This window comes from Rhinatrema bivittatum, chromosome 1 (assembly GCF_901001135.1).
Source record: "Rhinatrema bivittatum chromosome 1, aRhiBiv1.1, whole genome shotgun sequence".
Lineage (NCBI taxonomy): Eukaryota > Metazoa > Chordata > Amphibia > Gymnophiona > Rhinatrematidae > Rhinatrema > Rhinatrema bivittatum.
In genome coordinates, this window is record NC_042615.1 from 808,932,280 (window position 1) to 808,953,952 (window position 21,673).

Consider the following 21,673-nt stretch of genomic DNA (forward strand, 5'->3'; position numbering starts at 1 on the left):
ATTCACAGATCCTGAAAGTCTACGAGCCAAGCACCAATGCTCCTGGAACCCTGCAATGTTGGGCCCTATATCTGGCCACCAGGTCTCACCGCTGCACAATGTCTGTGACTCGATGGTGACACCTGGTGGCCAGATTTAGTACCCAAGACTGCAGGGTTCCAGGAGCCCTTGTGCATGGCCCCCAACTAACTTGAGAACCATCACTGAAATGACTGGACTAACTTAAGAGGAAATATAAAACAGGGGGAAACTCCACAAGTAGTTGCAAATGAGAGTTCATAATGTCAGATTCCCAGCCCTGGTTCTAACAGAACTGACAGCCCAAAGGAGGCAGAAAGACAGAAAGATTATGATGCACAGATCATTTGGAATAGCACAAATCAAAATATAGGAGCCCACCAAACAACACATGATCTTTGGTCCCAATAGTTTGTCACAACATACTTTTTGTGACTCCTATTTGGGAAGAGGAAGGTGTATGGATGGGGGGGGGGGGGGGGGTCAACTCCAGAGGAAACTGTGTTCTGATTCCTCAGTCATAAATTATTACTGCAACATCCGTCCCTCTATGCGGGGGTCTCGATTCACTGAAAGGAACCTCACCAAACCTACAACCAACAAACTCAAGAACTGAGCCCTGCATACAAAGAGAGAAAGAGGGAGAAAGCTGCTCCAAGGGAATTAGTTAGGAAGAGTTGAAATGGGATGCGGAAGGCAGACTTAACATGAGGAAAGTAAAAAAGGGGAGTAAGGGAATAAGGAAATTTAAACATGACAATGAAACTAAAGATTAACAAAATGACAATAAATAGGTATTACCTGATGTATGAATGAGGAACTCCATAGTTGTACCCTGAACCATGAGTTACTGTGTGGATGATTGGACTCTCGTTCTCCCCCACGTGTGGTGGAACATTATTCAATGAAAACAGCGCTTTCAAGTCCAAATCGTCATGTGCACATGCACCTGCATTCAGCAGCTCTCTTCCAATGCTTGTACAGTACTGTGAGCCAGGCGGCAGAACATACTTTGGCCCTTCCAGTAAACCGTCCTTAGGTTTATTAGCACAGCAATCAGGCAAATTGAGTAATTCCAGCTCGCTAGGGGTAACCATTCCATCATTTTCCTCAAAAAATGCATCGAATTTCAGCTGCCTGCGAGGACCTGCCCTGGCTGCTTGCGGCAGAAAGTAGATGCAGCCTGGTTGAAGAGGTTGTTGGTTTCTGCTTGCTTCATCGGCCTCCTCCTCCTGCACACTTTGGATGATCTGAATGAGTTTAAAGAGGCGCTTTTGATCCTCCATGTTATGAACCCCCAGCTTGGTGTAATCCTTCATAGTGATTCTAGCTAGCTCCTCTGTGTTCTGGAGACCAACAGCAACAAAATGAGGGTAGTACTTTTCCAGTTCTGCCTCACAGAGGCACTCATACAGGCAAGATGTCATCTTTGCATAGCTGGAGATAAATGACAAAAAAAAATTACATTTTTTTCCCTTTAGAAAGCTTTTTCATTCTTACATTTCAATTCTTCAGGGAAGGAATCCTTATAAACGCTCTCTCATTCTCATTTCCTCACAGACTCCTTTTCAGCCATTTGAATTTAATCCATTACAGGACTGCGTTGCTTTACATTTTCAAGCTGTACAGTAAATGAAAGATCCTACAGTTACACAACAAAAAATAGAAATCCTACCTCTTTATTTTGAGTCTCTTACATAATATGATAATTTTCTGATGCCTTATCTGTACAAACAATACATCTTAAAAAGAAATGAAACATAGACAGAAGGTCAAAAGCCTCAAATTCCCTTGATGCCTTATGAATGATGTCATAAGGCATAGCTGATGAACACAGAATGAGCACCAGAGACAGCAAGAGCTTGGTTCAAACCCTGCATATTGACTGCACTTGGTGAATAGTAGCTGATAATCCAAAGGTCCATATTCACAAGGATTTAAACCTAACCAGATAAAAAAAAAAAGGGCATTCTGGATGGGTGGGGGGCCATTCCTTGGCAGAGCAAAGTTATCTGGCTTAACTTATCCCATATTCAATAGTTTCTGACTTAGGCCTAGATTCATCAATCTGCTATATTTATAGCAGATTGACGAGCCGTGCTAAAAAAAAAAAAAAGGGGGGGGCGAGGGGGGGGGGCGAGGGGGCGATAGTTTGCACCCGGCCACATTGCGGCGATGCGTTTCCCCTGCCGCAGTTGCAGCACGGCACACACCATCGCCCCCATAGCACCAGTGTAAAAGCTAGTGGTATTTCCAGCGCTACTCCTGGGATTAATGTTTAAAACATTATCGCCTGCAGTGGTACTGGAAATAACATTTCCCTAACCCCGCCCATTTACATTTTACCACCAGTCTAGCCCCTCCTGCCACCCACTCTGGGCCGCTTCCAGTTTTGCTCTTGACAGCAAAGCTGGAAGCGTACGATGACATGACATACTTCCAGTACTGCTGTTAGAACAATGCTGGGAGCAAGCTGGAGACTCCTGTGCTCCAGCAGGGATTAGGAGGGTGGAAAGAAGAGAATGGAAGTTGTGGGTGGGTGGAGAAGGTGGTCAGGAGGGGACTGAAATTTAAGCTTAAAACTAGGGAAGTGGGGGCCTGCTTTGGGTCACTAGTGCCTGCTGTTTTTTTAATTTGGTGATTGGGGAGAGGGGGAAAATATCAGGCATTACGCCCACATTTATTTTAAGTGTTTTCAGGGGTGGGGTGCTAGGGAATGGGACCTAAAGGGCCCGAAGCTTTGAAGTTTAATTTTGCAGTCACTTAACCAGCAATATTTTGAATGTGGTCAGTTAAATAGCAAGTTATCTGGCGACACGCAGCTTCGTAACTTTCAACCCCAACCACCTATATCCAGACGTAACCGGTTAGATTTGAACGTTATCCCGCTAAAGGCAGCCTGACAAGTTATCTGGCTAACTTTAGCCAAATAATTTGTGTGCTCACTGTCTTTCTAAATGCTGGCCTCCCCATTTTCCTGAGTCCTCAACTTAAGGTGTTTTGAGTTGCAATGATTCAGAGTTCTGTTTCTAAAATGACATCCACTATCCAGCTTACAACACTTGTTTTGACTTTAAAACACCCGAGTACCTCCCAACAGGCATATACTGGGGTGCTAAGAACCATGAGGCCCAGAGAGGTGACATCAGAACAGTACCAAGGGCTTTCTCTTCTCAGTTAGTATCAGTGCAATGTCCTGTAGGCATGCCTTGGCACTTTCTTATTCAGACAAAAAAAGGTAATGCTTTAAAATGGGTCTATGCTTTTTATAGTATTATGTACTACTACATTCCGGGTTATTTTGGTGAAAATAAGGTATTAAGCCCTAGTGCTGGAACCAATGGGGCATTGTGATACCAGGATATAAATTTTATCAATAATAGGATGTTTCAAACTGGGGGAGGTGTGGTTCTGCTGGACCACTACTGCCACCATTTACGCCTACTGGTCTTCCTAGCAATTTTTCTCATTTTCGTTGTGCTTAAGATTTTTTTCCTAGACAATCTTTGTCTCCCTCATAGATTTCTTTGTCAGGTTTTTTGGCACTTTTATAATCTTGTTTTTCATCATTGCCGCTTTAGCTGATAAAGCAGAGTTGCTTACCTGTAACAGGTGTTCTCACAGGACAGCAGGATGTTAGGCCTCACATATGGGTGACATCACAGGATGGAGCCCAATCACGGAACACTTTTGTCAAAGTTTCCAGAACTTTGACTGGTCCCTACTGGGCATGCCCAGCATAGCACCAACCCTGCAGCCAGTAGGGGTCCCCCTCCAGTCTCGTCTTATAGTAAAAAGTACATGCAAAAAATAAAATAATAAATCGTAAGAAAACCAACTCCGAGGGGTGGCGGGCAGGTTTCGTGAGGACTAACATCCTGCTGTCCTGTGAGAACACCTCTGCTTTCTCACAGGACAAGCAGGATGGTAGTCCTCACATATGGGTGAGTACCGAGCTGAGGATGCCCAAGCAATGCACCAAATGTACCCAAAGACGTGCAACAGGCACAAAAACTGGGGTGGAATTTGGTAGCGGGCATCCTGAATCCTACCAGGTTGGCGGAAGGATGTTGGTACCACAGTTCGCAAATAAGTTGCGTAGCACAGACTGGCCGAAGATGGAATCTTGCCTGCCAGCCTTGCCTAAACAATAATGGGCTGTGAAGGTGTGGAGAGAGCTCCGGGTAGCAGCCTTACAGATGTCAGCAAGCGGCACCGAGCGTAGGTGCGCTACTGATGTTGCCATGGCCCTGACAGAGTGTGCTTTAACACGGTCTCGAAGTGGAATGCCTGCCTGTTGGTAAGAAAAGGAAATACAGTCCGCTAACCTGGAGGAGAGAGTCTGCTTAACCACAGGTCTACCCAATTTGATGGTATCAAAAGAAACAAACAATTGAGTGCATTTCCTGTGGGCAGCTGTACGGTCTAGATAAAAGAGACAAAAAACTTTAATCAAGCCCGACTCAGGCCGAGTTTCGCCCTCTTACAATGGGGCTGCATCAGGGGCTACAACACACAAACGAATAAAACATACTAATAAACAAAAATAAATCATAAAAAACACATTTTAAAATAGACATATAAAATGGTAACATCCATAAGTGTGGTAAGACATATGTAACAGAAATGTAATGTGTAAGATTCTGTATCTGAGAGAACATATGAAATGTTATACATTGGGAATGTATTGCCTTTACCTCAGCATTATCATTTTAAATTTCTGAGTGTCCGGGATGAAAATTCTATTTGTGCATCAAATGGTCTGAAACATGTTAATAAAAACAAAGGTTTGAATTTAATAAAATCATCCTTACAAAAATACTTTGTGTTAGTAGTTATTCAATCACATAAAACAATGTACCTCTGGCAGATAATATTATCCTGTGCCGCAGTATTATTAGGAAAACCAACGCAATGCAGTTTTCAATTTTTTAATTTTTATCTTTTTAATATTTTTACAGCTTTGGAGTACGTTGGTTTTTCTAATACCGTAATACTGCGGCACAGGATAATATTATCTGCCAGAGGTACATAGTAGTTATTCAATCACATAAAACAAACACAAAGTATTTTTGTAAGGATGATTTTATTAAATTCAAACCTTTGTTTTTATTAACATGTTTCAGACCATTTGATGCACAAATAGAATTTTCATCCCGGAAACTCAGAAATTTAAAATGATAAAGCTGAGGTAAAGGCAATACATTCCCAATGTATAACATTTCATATGTTCTCTCAGATACAGAATCTTACACATTACATTTCTGTTACATATGTCTTACCACATTTATGGATGTTACCATTTATATATGTCATACCACACTTATGGATGTTACCATTTTATATGTCTATTTTTTGGGCCTACTAGGTACCGCAGGAATCTGTGATGTGATGGAGTAATGGAAATGTGTGTGTAGGCATCCTGGAGGTCTACAGCAGAGCCAGTCTTCCCTTTGGAGAAGGGGAAGAAGAGAACCCAAGGTCACCATCTTGAACTTTTCTCTTTGAAGGTATTTGTTTAAGATGCGAAGATCCAATATTGGGCGAACATCACCTGACTTTCTTGGTATCAGGAAATACCAGGAATAGAAACCCTGCCCCTGTTGGGAGAGGGGCACTGGTTCTATTGCTCGGGACTGGAGGAGGAGGGAGACCTCCTGCTCCAGGAGCGGTGAGTGGTCAGATGTTCCCCACGTCAGCCGAGGTGGGGAATCCCGTGGAACAGAGAGAAAGTTGAGGTGGTAACCTTGGGTTATTACATCGAGTACCCACTGATCTGTGGTGATTGTGTGCCATGGTTTGGAGAAGTGGCACAACCGGCCTCCGACGGGAATAGTCGAAAGTGGAGGCTGGGTACTGCTCTCTAGGAAGGAGTCAAAAGCCAGATGCTGGATGGCTGGCTGTGACTTCTGGACTCGAGGTTGTTTGGATTGGCCTTTTTGGTAAGGCTTAGAAGCTTGGGCCCTGGTCGCCGGGGGATAGAATCTCCTCTGCCGGTAGAATTGTCTCTTGGAGTCTCTTCTAAAAAAGTTTGGAAGAGGAAGAGAGATCAGAAGGCAGTAAGGAGAGCTGGCGCAGAGTTTCTTGGTGGTCCTTGAGCTGCGCCACTGCTTCTTGAATATTTTCTCCGAAGATTATCCCCAGCACAGGGTAAGTCAGCTAACCTGTCCTGTACTTCTGGTCTGAGGTCTGAAGACTTTAGCAAAGCCCATCTCCTCGCACTAATTCCTGCTGCCGAAACTCTGGAGGCGGTGTCGAAGATGTCATATGCCGAATGTACTTTATGTTTGGCAGGATCTAGACCCTTTTGTGCTAGGGCATGAAGTTGGTCCTGAAATTGCAGAGGTAAGGCTTCAGCAAATTCCTGAATCTTTGAAAACATGGCCCTATTGTACTGGGTGATGTATAATTGATAGGAAGCAATGTGAGAGATGAGCATTGACCCATGAAATACTCATCTTCCAAACGCATCCAGAAGTTTTTGTTCCTTTCCTGGGGGAATGGAAGAATGGGGTTTGGAGTGTCGTGCCCTTTTCTGGGCTGACTCCACAACCACTGAGTGATGGTCTAGCTGAGCTCTCTGGAAGCCAGGGGCTGGCTGAACTAGATAGGTGTCATCTGCCTTACGGTTAACAGGTGCCACAGAGCCAGGGTGCTCCCAATTTCTCTTTAATAGGTCCAAAAGGATGTCATGAATAGGAATAGGCATGATTTCCTTAGGAGCATCGAGAAACTGGAGAAGTTGTAACATCTGATACCTAGAGTCCTCTTCAGTCTGAAGCTGGAATGGAACGGTTTCAGACATTTTATTTATTTATTTTATTTTATTTAACTTTTTTATATACCAACATTTCTTTAACAAAGTTGATAAAGGACAAGTCCTCTGGAGGAAAATGCTTCCTTTCATCAGGAGGAGAGGGCTGTGAAGGCAGATTGTCTGAATCCTGGGATGAATCATCGGTCCAGGGATTGTATGGCTCATCACCAGCTCCCATATGCTCATCAGAAGGGAGTAACGTGTTATTCTGGAAGGTCCGGGCCTAGGCATCGATGGCTTTGGAAGTGGGACCAAAGGCATCTAAGGCATTGATGGGGGCATCGAGGGAGGCATCGATGGAGGCACCGATGGAATCGGTGACATTGATGGATGCGGTGGTAGCACTCCGGAGGGAGTAATGGAGATCGGTGATTCTTCTTCTTCTTCCGATGACAAGGGTATTAGTGAGGAAGGAATCGGGGCCATCGGTTCTCTTGGATGCACCAGTGGAAGGGCACCGATTAACTTGTCCATTCTTACCAATAGCGGTGCAAGCGCCATGGGTATCGGATCGGTGGCCGGCTCGGAAACCGGCACCGGCATCGATGGAGGTTTGAACCCCTGGAGTGCTTTTCCGATGGCCTCTTGGATTATCCGATCCAATTCCTCACAGAAACCTGAGGTATGGATACCCGGTTCCGGAGTAGGAGGCAGCACTGGCGTAGCCAGACGGTCCACCGATGAAGTTGGAATCACGGATCCCGGCACCTGTCCAGGTGGGGAACGCTTCGGTGACCCAGAGACAGAAGAGGATGGGGCCTTTTCTGTTTGGGACTTCTTTGTCGGTGGCTCAGACAATGTCAATGCCGAGGGCTTGCCTGTATCAGTGGCCTGAGCTTTACGGTGGCGGTGTCGATGTTTTTCTTGATGTTCCCCTCGGTCTTTCTCCTGAGGTCGACATCCACGGAGTCGTCGAAGCCGGCCGGGCAGCAGTGGTTTCCCAGTGCTGGCGCGAAGTAGACGGTACTGGTTCAGACAACATCGAAGCTATCGATGGCGTCGGGGTTTTTGGCCGAAAGAGAAGTCCCATCTTCTCCAGCCTAGCCTTGCAACCCTTTGGTGTCATTTGGACACATTTGGTGCAAGTAAAGACATTATGGTCGGATCCCAAACACATCACACAGACCGTGTGAGGGTCAGTAATGGACATCGTTCGAGTGCAATCAGGGCACCAACGGAAACCCGACGCCATGGCCTCGACAAAATTTAGCCGCGGTGCCAGTCAAAGTGTTCCGTGATTGGGCTCCATCCTGATGATGTCACCCATATGTGAGGACTACCATCCTGCTTGTCCTGTAAGAATGCTGAACTACATTTGTTGCTTGTGGCCTCGCCATGTCTTTTTTTTAACCTTGCAAAATAATCATTTATCTTTGCATCAATTTATCTTTCTGATCATTAATGAGAAGCAATCTAGAGGTTTCAAAAGGTACCCAAAAGGCACCTGGATCTCCAACACAAATCTAAACAAAGAGAACTATAAATGCTTGTGTGAAGGCCATAGCTTCTTTTAGTGTGACTTTTGCACTGAGATGTTACTGAGACTGTGTTGTTACCTGCTTGACCCTCATGTGGATTAGAAGGTGACAGACATTTCCTTTGAGTAAGGACTACCCCCAAAATGGATCTATCTGCAGCAGCCCTGAACAGGTAGATACCGTTCTTCTGCTCCAGGAGAATAATAAGCAGGCTAGAATCAAACACCTTCTCCCTTTGCTGGGATATAGGTGTTCTGTGTATGTATCCTCCCATATTTCTGGTAGTCACAACCTTGATAATCCTCAGAAGGGCCAAAGGAGTGATAATCCTCAAAGTTCTATATGGTTCTAAATATGTCCATTAGGGAACCCATCAGGCTAACTTCTTCTCCAAGCCTCATAACTCAGAACCAAGACTTACTGTTCCATCCCAATATCCAGTCTCTAGCCCTCAAATCCTGGATGTCGAGAGGGTAGCAATCCATAGCCTTGATCTATCTGAGGAAGTGTCAAGTCCTAACTTCAGGAAAGGAGTCTACCAGATGGCCATATGGTTTCAAATGGAAGTTTTCTATTTGTTGTGAAGGCAAATCTATAGATCCTTTCTTTTGGTCCACACACAAACTGCTTGAAAACTGTCTATTCTGAAAATAGACTCCTTCAGAATTCACATTAGTGCAATTGGTTCCTACCTCCATTTTGTAGAAGGGAACCTTATTTTTCTTCAGTCTCTAGTTGTCAGGTTTATAATGGGGCTTGTTTCAATTGAAGCCTCATTTAAAGTAACAAAATTATCTACAGTATCAAAATATATCAGAATGGTTTTAATCCAATTGTTGAAAGCCCCATTTGAGCTTCCTGACTCTTGTGAATTTAAATACTTGACCTAGAAGGTCCTTTTTTTGATGGCAGTCACTTTAGCCTACAGAGTCAATAAGCTCTGGGTCTTCTGATTTATCCAGCTTATACAAAACTCAATCAGAACAGATTAGTTCCCAAGTTCCTGTCTAGGGGTAGTGTTAGATTTTTTTGTTGATCAGTCAATTTCCTTTTTGTTTTATGTTGGAAGGAGGACTCTACCAGAGCTGTGCATAAGTTGATTGGTTTCCTAATATTTGTGAATGCAAGAACTAGGAGTGCCAAACAGTCTGATCTGTCTAAAATTTAGACCATTCTTGTGCTTTAGCTTGTTTGCAGAAGCTTATTAGGTAGGGTTTTTTTTTTCTTTCCATTCATATGCACTTACGGTAACTATAACTGAAACATTACTCACAGAGTCATTACTATAACTATCTTCTTAGTGTGATAGATACAAATCTACTGCACATTAGACAGAAAGGATAAGGAGAATTCCTGCTGTAACCAATAAATGTCCCTGGACTCAGTTACTGTGCAGTGTTTTTGGGGAAACACAGACAAAAACATCAAATTGCAGATCTATAACACATTATTTAAAACTTGCTTCTTATGCTCTGTTTTAAAAAGAGAGGGGTAAATTTTATTTGTGAAAAGTTCTCTATAGGCACATCCGCTTGATTGGAGGATATTTTTGTATGTTGTTGGTAATGAGTCTGATGTTTTTAGTTTTTATTTTCTTTTGCCTGGGAATTTCAATGTTATAAGAAAAGGTGTCAGTGGGAAAATGACTGCTACAACACGGAGGAGAAAAATCAGTTTTACATTGATTTCATTTTTGTTCTAGCATTGAAAATCCCAGGCAAAATAAAATAAACATTGAAAATGAAGATCCCTAATTATGGCATAAAAGCTAGACTTTTGTGCACTACCTAGTGAGAAACCTGGGTAATTTCAATTCAGACTCAACTTCTGAGAGTGCTATATACGGTAAGTAGTGGCCATCAGGGCTGGAAAACCTTTGGGTGCCTAAATATCAGAGTCCAACACCAGGCTCGACCCAAACACAGATTCTGCTGATGTGGCTGGCCTAGGCCTGAGTGGAAACATCGCAGCCCTACCATGGGGCCATGTAAAGGTAAAGAGATGAAACGAGGTAGGGAGATAGTGACTGGAGGGAAGGAAGAAGTTGGAGGCTGGGGATAGGGGAGTTGCATCTGGTTTTTACCCATTGAATGTGATCGCAGTATTTATTTATTTAAGAACATTTATATTCCGCTTCTTCACAGTATTTGCTCTGCGTCAGTAAAGTCGAAAGAAATGCAACAGAAAACCTATGAAAATACTGATAATGAAAATGGTTCACAATTTTACAAGAACACTGGACAGCATTGCTGCTGTTGCTTCTTTTTGCAGTCTAACATTTTTCACTTCCAAAAGATTTCTTTCCATTAATCGGGGTCTTCATTTTCTGCTGATAGTCAGACATCTCTAATTGAACACTGAACTACTGCTGAACAGCTTTTCTGCAGTAAGAGGTATTCATTAAGTCACCAAAGCATAGCATAGTGTTTATGCAGTGTCACTTTAAATTATTTATAGCCTGTGCCTCATCTTTCATGCTACAAAATACTGTATATTAAAGCCAATCAATCCTGTCTTCACATGGATCAAACTGTCACAAACCTGATGCCGACAGTTTTTCTGTACACTATTAGTTTTAATTTATATAAACAAATTGCTATGTTTATGTGTGCTTATATTTATTAAATGGCACCTATTTAGATATAAGTAACTATGTTGACATCTTTGTATTTTTGACTCCTACTGTGGATTTGTATTAATATAAACCAGAAAACTGTTAATCAAAACATTTTGAAATGTGACATATTGGGGCAATGTTTATTATTAATATACTATTTATTCTGAGGAATTGTGGATGTCTTCTGTGAGAAACAATCTACTTGTATGACTGCTTGGAGAACTGACTACTTAAATGAGTAACTCCTTTTGGGAATGGGATCACTGTAAAACAAGATTATGTCTGAAATTTTAGCTTTGCAATTGTTCGCATGTTTTTGGGTCTTGGGAACAAATTATAGTAGTAGGAGTAGCTCTTGGTGGGCAGAACCTCTGCACAAGCTGGAACTGTGTGATACTTTTATTGAGACTCTGGATCTATATTTGTTTCTATGGGACCCAGAAGGGTGAAGGACATAGACTGAGAAATAGGAAAGACCTTGCTGGGCTTGTAGAAGCAATGCCCTAAAACCTTATAACTAACTGTGTATGCAGCCAAAATGGAGTCTCTGGCCAAACACAAAATGGACACTTGACCTGTGTTTCTCTGCATCGTATGTAGACAAACTGGACTTTTCTATCAAAGGAGCCAAATACCTGGCATGATTGCGCTATATAAACAAGCTTATTTGCAGAGCTGCCTTAGAACAATGGAGGGTCATGCTCTGAAGACAGGCACCTGGCCTTGGTGCCTGAAAGCCTGGGTTTTACAGCATAGATATTTGGGAGGAGTAATCTAGTGGAGTAGCCTACTAGAGTGTTAGAGCAGCAGGTTACGAACCAGGGAAACCAAGGTTCAAATCCCACTGCCAACTCTTTGTGAGTTTGGACAAGTCACTTTACCCTCCATTACCTGAGGTAGGAACTTACCCATGGATTCATCAAAATGTTATGGAAATAGCACCAGTGATAAAACATTACTGGCCGAAAAGGTTTTTATCGCAAAGGGCAGTTTGGGCTGAGAAAAAGAGAGAGCCTCTGTTGAGGCTCACATATAAGTTTACTACTCATACCACTGGGGGGCACTATTAACACAGGGTGAGGTTTGGGGGATGGGATAGGTTTTGGGTGGCACATTTACATACACAGACAGAGGTATGAACAGCAAAGTTGTTATCAGTGAAGATTTCCTGTCATTTGGAGTGACATCTGTGTGATAAAGTGAACTGCTTCTCTTTAGAGAATTCGGGTTTTTAGCTTTTGGATCTGTAGGTACATCTCACTGATCCACTTCCTGAAAGACAGTAGAAGATGCTTCTTCTGTTGGGTATCAGAGTTGCTAATAAAAAGTCTCAGGAAAGGACCAGGATGACTACACTGTAGCAGAAACCCCTGACCCCTCAAAACATACCTTTAAAGATAGCAAATGGCACATGCTCTATGGCCTCAGATTTTTCATTATCAAAGTCAGGCACTTCGCTCCCTGTCATTTTTGCACAAATCCAGCTTGAGATCTCTTGTTGGTCTGTAAAAGGCTGAGGATGCCTCTTTGTGTTACCCTCAAGTTGGGGTGAATGGCAACTGTGTGAGAATGAGAGGCCAATGAAATAGTAGAATGAAGGAGAAAGAACAGAAAACAGTTTAACTCCATGGATTAACAAAACGCCACACAGTTTCTTATAGCAGTAATACTTCCTAAAAATGTCTCTACACCCGAAAGAAGTTTATATTTTCTCTCACCTTTCTGTCCAGTTTCACTAACAAAAATGGTAACCACATCTGTTTCCCAGTTTCTGCCCAGGGTACCTACAACATACCTAAGGCCTCTCTTTCTCTTTATTCTACAAAGCAGCAGAAAAGGAAACAGTATGCACTGGAAACTGCACCATTAAAACCATTCATAATTTGTGTTTATTTTACTACTTCTAAGAAACATAAATGAAAGAACTGACTAGATAACCATAGAGTTCAAAGATCATTGAGGTATATTAATTTTGAGTAAGGAGACACTGCCCTCTTAAAATATTCACCGCAGCTGTGGTAGAAGAATTCCATAAGCAGAACTGATTTCAGCAAAACAAATTAATAAGGAGATCTCAAACAAGTGTGGATATTTTTACACTAACCAAAAATAAATTTAAAACAAATCACAGCTGCTGAGTCATTTACATAGTGTGCATTCTGCAAACCAGTCATCTCTCTGCTGTGTATTCCAGTACGTAAAAAAATTAATACACAGAGTAACAAAATACATCTTTACTAGACTAGAATAAGTGGCAATCATAGTAGGGAAGTTAATAATAATGCAATGGATTAGAAACAGGACAAAAGATAAAGACCATATGGCCCATCTAGTCTATCAGATAAACCAATGCATTTTTCCAAGTTAATGTAAAATTTCTTCATCAAGAAGCCTGACTTCTTTTCATGTAAATTTTAAGAAGTGAATATAAGAAGTGAAATGCTAGATCAGACCAAGGGTCCATCAAGCCCAGCATCCTATCTCCACAGTAGGAGGTATCCAACAGATCCTAAAGAGTAGATCCATTTCTTATTATCTATTCCACAGAATAAACAATAGCCCTCCCAAAGTCAACCTGGCTAATGATTGTTTATGGACATGCCCACATCCTTTTTTTAAACCCTGCTACACTAGATACCTTGATCACATCCTCTGGCAATAAATTCCACAACTTGTACAACAAATAAAAAAATAATTTATCTAATTTGTTTTAAATCTGCTGTTACTTTCATGGAGTCTCCCCTAGTCCTAAAATTATTTGAAAGAGTGAACAACCGTTCCCTATTTGCCTGTTCCACCCCCTCCACTCATGATTTTATAAATCTCTATCATATTCCCCTCTCAGTCATCTCTCTTGAAGCTGAAAAGCCCCAACCAGTTCAGCCTTTCTTCCTAAGTGAGCCATTCCATCTCCTTTATTCAACATATTTTACTAAAATAAGGTTTTGTTTGAGCTGGTTTTGTGTATGGGCCATAACTATCAGAATGGAATGGGTTAAGAGGCCAAGCACTGACCAAAATCTGGCTCTTTGGATGAATTCACAATGGGAGATCCAGGACTGGCAGCAGGAGGAGGAAGAGACGGAGAAGAGCAGCAGTGCAACGGGCTGCATTTTCTACAGCTCTGGGCCCAAATTGTGCTTTGAAACACATAGGATTCTGTACAGCCACGAAGTTCAAAACAGCAGACAGGCCACTTGGCAGAGGAGGAGGATGTGACCTGATGCACCACTGCTCTCCACCACCTGCCCCTTATCACTGTGGGAGAGGCCAATGGGGGTCATGGGAGGGAGGACAGAAAGTAGAAGAGAGAAAGAGAGACAGGAAGGTATAGGACAGAGGAAGAGAGATGAAGAGGGTGGGTAAGAAAGAGGGAGGGAGGGAGGGAGGTTATAACAATAAGCTGAAAATTAGGGAAGCCAGGGTTCAAATTTCACTTCTCCCACTGACTTGCCTTGGGGCCTATGCAATAACTGTGCGCAGAAAACGGGCGGTTGTCAAGCGGGCTGGGAAAACGGATGCTCAATTTATGAGTGTCCGTTTTCTCCCACTACTGGCATATACATGCACAAGATACACGGCCTGGACAGTGTATCTTGTGTGTATATTGTGTGTCCAGAATTTTTGTTTTTCAAAAAAAATAATTTTTTTTTAACTATATACTGCTTTATTTGGTTCCTCCTACTTAGTATCGTAACGATAACATTAGGAAGAATCACAGAAAGCAGGATGTTTCTTTTTTTTCAATTCGTCCTTGAGTGTGGCTTATCTTTACACCAGCCTGGTGCTGGCGTTAAATATGCCGCGTTGCAAGGGCGCATTGGCCGCACGGAAAATTTATTAGATTGCAGGGATTAGCTAATAGCCCCATCTACATGAATTTACATATGATGAGTGCTATTAACTACACGGTGATTTCAGTGTGCATTTTGGACATGCTAATCCCCGTATTAGATCAGGGGTAAAGGGCGCATGTTAAGCCTTTCGCAGCCACTGGTGCACAGTATTGTATCAGCCCCCTTGTGGCTCTGGACAAGTCACTTTATCTCCCATTGCCTCAGGTACCTACTTAGCTTGTAAGCTCTTTGTGGCAGGGATTCATTATACCTGAATACTTATCACCATTGAACAGCGCTGCGTGTTTCCAGTAGTACATACATCACTTTGAATACATATACAGCACTGCTCTTTGCTTTAATGGTAGGGGGAAATGTGGAAAACAGGTTTTACATTCAGACAACATCCAACAAGGCATTGATCTGTGCAGTCTGGGTAACCAAGTATTGGGGTAACTTGCTTGGTGCGGCGGTTACTACCCTTAACCATTAAGCCTTATGCTCACCTTTGATGCAACTCCAACATTACTCTCTGCATCAATGACAGGGGATGGCAGGAAATTTGAATCAAACAGTTACCAACAAGGGTTCCGAACTTGGTGGTAGATGAAACAGATAAGTATGGGAAAATAAGTGTGGGAGCTTGCTGGGCAGACTGGATGGGCCAATTGGTCTTTTTCTGCCGTCATTTCTGTTTTTCTATGTGTCTATGTTACTATAAAAAATTATTATTATTTAGAAAGAGAGAGAGAGACCATAGGGTGGCAGGGCACAGGGACAAAATGCAGGGGAGAGGGCACAATTTGGTTGCCCCCACCCAAAAAGGCGTTCCACTGACCCTGATATAGGCAACAAAGGACTCACCAGCTATGTTGTCACTTTCACATATTAACAGTCTGCAAGCAAAACAGGAGTGAAACATGAACATAAGAACTGCCAAAAGTGTGTTGGACCACAGGTCCATATAGCCCACAATGACAATCAACAGTTGCTTGTAGGAAGCATAGAAGAAACTAGGCATGTGCAGATATGTACATCACATGTCATGCCTTTTCAGTTTCCAGCAGTCCTGGTTTAGGGCTGCACTGAACTTGGGATGATATCCATAACATATTAAATAGCCTACAATCATGGTCCATTTTCCTGTTATTCTGAGGGCGCAGCATTTGCCACTTAAATTTTCTTTTTGCTGCAGCATTGCCTTTATCCATCCTACTTAATGCCAGTGGCTGCTGGATTCCTCCCTCTCCTCCTCCTCAGCTAGTGGCTCTCACTAAAATGCCACTGCTATTTTAATCTTCCTCCAGCACCACACAACTCTATTTCTCCAACGATGAGCAGAGTTGAATTAGCCAGACACATGGGGTGATGTCATCCAGCAGTACCGAAAGGACCCATCTCTCTGAGCTCATTACATTGAGCATGTGCAGGAATTCTCCTGCGCACACTACCTTGTGAGCCCCTCAGATTTTTTGTCCAAGCTTCCGCACGGACATGCCCCTCAATAGTACTTTTTTTTTTTTAGCAGCACTGACAAAAGAAAAGAAATAAAGAATGTATGGCTCTAAGAAGGCCACCTACAGTGGCTTCAAGGATTGTGTATTTGGTTGCAAAAATATTGGTTACCAATGGCCATAATATTTATTACAAATGCCTAGGGAAGACCACAATTCAGCCTACAGAGGGTCAGGACCTAGAAGATGGAAGAACTTCACTGGTCGGTAAACAGTTGGAGTCGCTCCTTCTTTCAGAACAGAGCCTCCTCAGGCTCCCGATGTGCTGAGTCGATCAGAAGCAAATCGAGCAAAGTTCCCCCATCCATGGCACCACTTCCAGACCTGCTGCCGTGCAAGAGCTGAGCAAGACACAAAAGCATCAAAAACAGGGGTCTGAGGGGGGCGTGTGACGTCGCGCTGAGGAATGGCAGCCTGAATCTTGTGCTCCCGCCGCCCTAACCGGAATCCGCGGCGATCCGCGCTCTCACTACCACTAGTAACCTACTTTTAGCTTGGGCAGTGCAGCCCTTTCGCATACTATGGCGAGCAAGAAAAAAAATCCGGACTTACAGCGTTTTTCGTATCAAAAAGAAGGGCTTAAAGAATCTGACGCTGCCCCTCCTAACATGGACGGAAAACAAAATGGCGGTCCACCGCGGGCAGACCCACCGGAGGATACTCCGTCTACTTCCGATCCTGCTACCGGACCTATGTCTGCCCACCCCACCCGGGATGAATTCCGGGACTGGTTTGCCGGGTTGCGAGCGGACATTAAGTCTTTCCGACAGGAATTCCTAACACACGTTGAGGAGTTACGGGAGGACCTGATGACTATGGGCCACAGAGTGGACGATTTAGATGTCCGCCTCGAGGGCCATGCCATGCAGCTCTCTGAGACAAAAACCCTCACCGATTCTCTCCGCACGGATGCGGACCCAAATTGCAGCTAAACTCGCTGACCTGGAAAAATAGGGCGAGGAGGAGCAACCTCCGCTTTCGCGGCTTTTCCTGAACCGTCGGGGCCTGAGGACTGCCACGTGCTGGTCCGCGATTTCTGCCTACATCTCTTAGCTGCTGCTAATACCTCAGGAGAACTCCCACCCCCTGACATACAATTTGACCGGGCGCATAGGGCTTTGCGGTCCCCCCAGAATAACCGACCACGGGACATAATTGTTTGTTTCTCTGCCTACAAAATCAAGGAACAGGTTGCGGCAGCTGCTAGGGAGCGGACTGCGTGGCCCTGGAAGGGACACGACATTGGTGTTTTTCCGGACCTCTCCTTGGCTACTCTGCAAAATCGCCAAACGTTCAGGGAAGTGACTTTATTTTTGCGTACTAAAAATATGAAATACCGGTGGCTGCACCCCTTTGGCCTCTCCTTTACGCTCGAGGGGGTTACCCACAAATGTTTTTCTGCTGCGGAGGCCGCTCCTTGTTTACTCTCAATGGGATATACTGCTTCTCAACCTCCTCCTAGGCCACCAAGAACCGCCACCCCTCTCACTCAGCACCCTGCGTGGCAACGGGTGGGGAAGCGCAGCAGCAGGCTGCGTAGGCACTCGGGCGGATCTTCGTCCCAGCAGGGCCCTTCATGACTCTTCTTTTACCAATCTCTTTAAGGGTTATGGAGGCTATGCTTATTTTCTTATATTATTATGATGGTTACTAATGTCTGAATATTTTTGAAAAATGCTGAGCGCGTTTCTGATGTTTGCCTTGGTTTTATGTTAACAGTTTTCAGTGGTTGATTGCTGTGGGTTTGTGGAGGCGGGGGGAGGGCGGGGGACTGCCTCTCTCTTGTGACATCTTTCCATCCCCCCATATGGGAAAGGGAGTTAGTCTGCAGGGAGGATCAGGCAGACTGAATTCCAGGGGAACTAAGTGGCTCTAAAGCCCTTCAAGGGGAACATGCCTTTGTCCTGAACTCTCAAGGTGCTGTTGTGCCGTTCTTCCATGCTGCATATTTTTTGCTAATGGCAGGTTCGGTCTTTTCTCTCAGCTTAAGCTGCTATGAGCGACATGGTGCTTCATCCGTGGTCAGGTTTCCTTTGATTCTGGCGTTATTATTGCACGAGCTACTGTACTCCACTTCACTTTTAACTCATGGCCACGCTACACGTAGCCTCTATAAATGTTAAAGGTCTTAATTCTCCCCAAAAGAGATCCTTATTCTACCGGGAGATGTTGGTCTCACACCCAGATATTATTTTTGTCCAAGAAACACACCTTATGCGACGGTATGAATCCCTGATGCGCTCTAGGCAGTACCAGCACCAGTTTTTCTCTGCCGCTCACAAAAATACTAAGTATGCTGGGGTCGGCATTCTGTTTGCCTCTCATTTGGTGTTTGAATGTAAGAAATGTATTACTGATCCGCAGGGTCGATTCCTCTTGCTTTGTATTACCATGTATGACCTTGATTTTACCTTCGTATCTGTATACGCCCCTAATAGGGAGCAGGCTGCTTTTTTTAACGCTCTTAAACAGACCATTGCCATGCATGCCTCTGGTCATTTGTTGATTGGAGGTGATTTCAATGTCACCTTGTCCCCTCCCCTGGATACTTCCAAGGGGGTATCCCGCACAGCCCCTGTACATATCAAGGCTCTTAAGGCTCTTATGGCTGAGCACAACCTAATCGACTCCTGGAGGGCCTCTTATCCTCACTCACGATCATTCTCTTTTTATTCTAAGCCCCATGATTCCTATTCCCGAATAGATTATCTAATGGTGGACAAAAATTTATTTCATATGTTAAATAAGTCCGATATAGGGATTATATCATGGTCGGACCATGCCCAGTCTCCCTGCAGCTTCAGCTGCCGGCAGGGTGATCATGGGACTAAATACTGGCGTCTGAATGACTCTATCTTACATGATCCGGTGTTTACTCAATCTACCACTCAGCTTCTTCAGGAGGTTTTTCCAGCTTAATACCGAGTCCGTTTCTTCAACCGGTTGGTGGTTTGGGACTGTTTTAAGTCTTATATCAGAGGCCATTTCATATCCCGATCCTCTTATTTAAAGAGAGAGGAGGCAGCCTGTTCCCAGCTGAGGGCGCAGATTCTGGACCTCACAATGCAGCATAGCTTAACCAGATCTAAAAGCTTTTGATGCAACTTACCAGGGCAAGAGATGACCTGCATAGGCTGGAGTTGGACCATATCTCTCATGCGTTAAGCATTTCCAGACAAGCGCACTTTGAGGGAGGGAATAAAGCTGGACGTCTCCTGGCCCAACAACTGAAAAAAACAATCATTCCAGAACCATATCCTTAAAATTAAAAATGGGTCAGGACAACTTGAAACTACCAACTCTGCCATCGCGCAGCAATTTCTTAAATTCTACCAAGACCTTTATTCGGCGGAACCCCATATCCAGTCTGCCGATATAGTTCAGTATCTTCAGGCTCTCCCTCTACCCCGCCTTACTCCTGATATGCAAGAGAGTTTAAATGCAGAAATTACGTCCCTCGAGATTCTAGGGGTCATCAAATCCCTGAAAGTGGGAAAGGCACCGGGACCTGATGGTCTCACCGCTAAATTCTATAAAACTTTCAGCCATACTCTAGTGCCACACTTGCAGAGACACTTTAATTTTTTAAGGGGGCGGGGGCCGGCTACACTTAGATTCCAATTCGGCGGGGATTACCATAATTGCTAAGCCGGGGAGAGACCCCGCGCTTTGCGCATCGTATCGTCCAATCTCTCTGATCAACCTGGACCTTAAATTCTAGCTAAAATCCTGGCTGATAGAATGAATACTTTCATATCCCGCATTATCCATCCCGACCAGGCTGGTTTTATTCCGGGTCGGATGGCTAGTGATAATGTGCGTAAAATCATGGATATTATCTGGGGGGCCACATACTGCCGATTGGATCATCTGTTATTGGCCATTGATGCAGAGAAGGCCTTTGACATGGTCCATTGGCCCTTCTTATTTCATACCCTGCACGCTATGGAATTCGGGCCTTACTTCCATAACTGGCTTCAAGCCTTATATCATGAGCCATCTGCCAGCTTGAAAATAAATGGCAGATATACTGCTTCCTTTCCCGTTAGGCGGGGCACTAGGCAGGGGTGTCCTCTGTCACCTCTATTGTTCGCCATCTTCTTGGAACCCCTAGCCATTACCATCCGTCTTAATGAGAATGTGCGAGGCTTTACCTATCGGTCCTATGAGTCAAAAATCTCTTTGTTTGCTGACGATATCATATTCACCGTCGGTAGCCCAGTTACGTCCCTCCCCCAAATAGAAGCGGACCTAGCACGCTTCAGTGCGTTGTCGGGCTTTTAAAATAAATTGGGAAAGTCCGAGATATTGAACATTTCCTGCCCGTCGGATATGGTTCACTCCTTAAAGGCATCTCATGCTTTCAGGTGGGCTTCAAACAAACTCAAGTATCTAGGGGTTTATTTAAGTCATGATCTCTCTGCTGTGTATAATCTTAATTATACCCCGATATTTAAACAACTTGAATCAGATATGGACAATTGGACTTCGCTCCCCCTAACATGGATTGGACGACTGGCGACTATTAAGATGACCATACTTCCCAAAACTTCTATACCTCTTTCAGACGCTCCCAGTGATGATTCCACGCACTGTATTACTCCTTTGGCAGAGAAAGCTGTTGCGGTTCTTGTGGAGGCGACGGCCCCCACAGTGTTGCACAGAAGATTTTGTACCAGACTAAATTAACAGGGGTCTGGTTTGCCTAATCTGCTCTGGTACTATGCAGCGGCGCAGATTCGTCCTATCCTGGACTGGCACTGTACCTCCAGCCCAAAATCGTGGGTGGCCCCTGGAGCAGGAATGGATGGCTCCGATGTCTATTGCATCTCTTCTTTGGCAGCCCTCCATAGACGTGGCGGCCGGAAACTAGATTGATGCCCTGCACACGACAAACCTACAATATTTGGAAACTGTGGAAACACAAATTGGTGGGCCACACGGACTATTTTCCATATCCTCTTTATTCCATAACATTAAGTTTCCGGCGGTATTCCCCTCGATGGCGTATGATGCCTGGAAGGCAAAGGGGCATTTCTACCTTTGGCCATATTATGCTTCAGAATTCCGTCCTATCCTTTTTCGGCGCTGCAGACCTCTTATCAGCTTCCTGCGAGGGAATTCTCGCCTACATGAGACTACGCCACTTCATCCAGCATCTACAACATGCAGGTGCACTATCGACAACCCGCTCCCTTTTTGAGGGATATTGTGCATCCACACGCCCAATCGGAGGACTGATATCTAAAGTATATCAGATTTTGGGATCCGGTTCCTTCACTAGACACTCCCATATGAGAGCTTGGGAACTGGACCTACAGAGAGACATTTCTGAAGAAGAGTGGCTGACGATTTTCTCCAAGCTTTCGCAAGGCAACGTCTCCTCCAGGATC

General features: G+C 44.1%; 1 protein-coding gene across 1 annotated transcript in view; it reads right to left on the bottom strand.

Moving 5' to 3' along the window:
* Positions 1-21,673, bottom strand: part of KIF24 (kinesin family member 24) — a 196,544-nt gene that overhangs the window by 143,422 nt on the left and 31,449 nt on the right. Inside the window, exon 2 of the mRNA XM_029581240.1 lies at positions 820-1,455. Coding sequence (XP_029437100.1) covers positions 820-1,445 — 626 coding nt within the window. The 5' untranslated portion in view covers positions 1,446-1,455. The remainder of the gene's footprint in view (positions 1-819; positions 1,456-21,673) is intronic.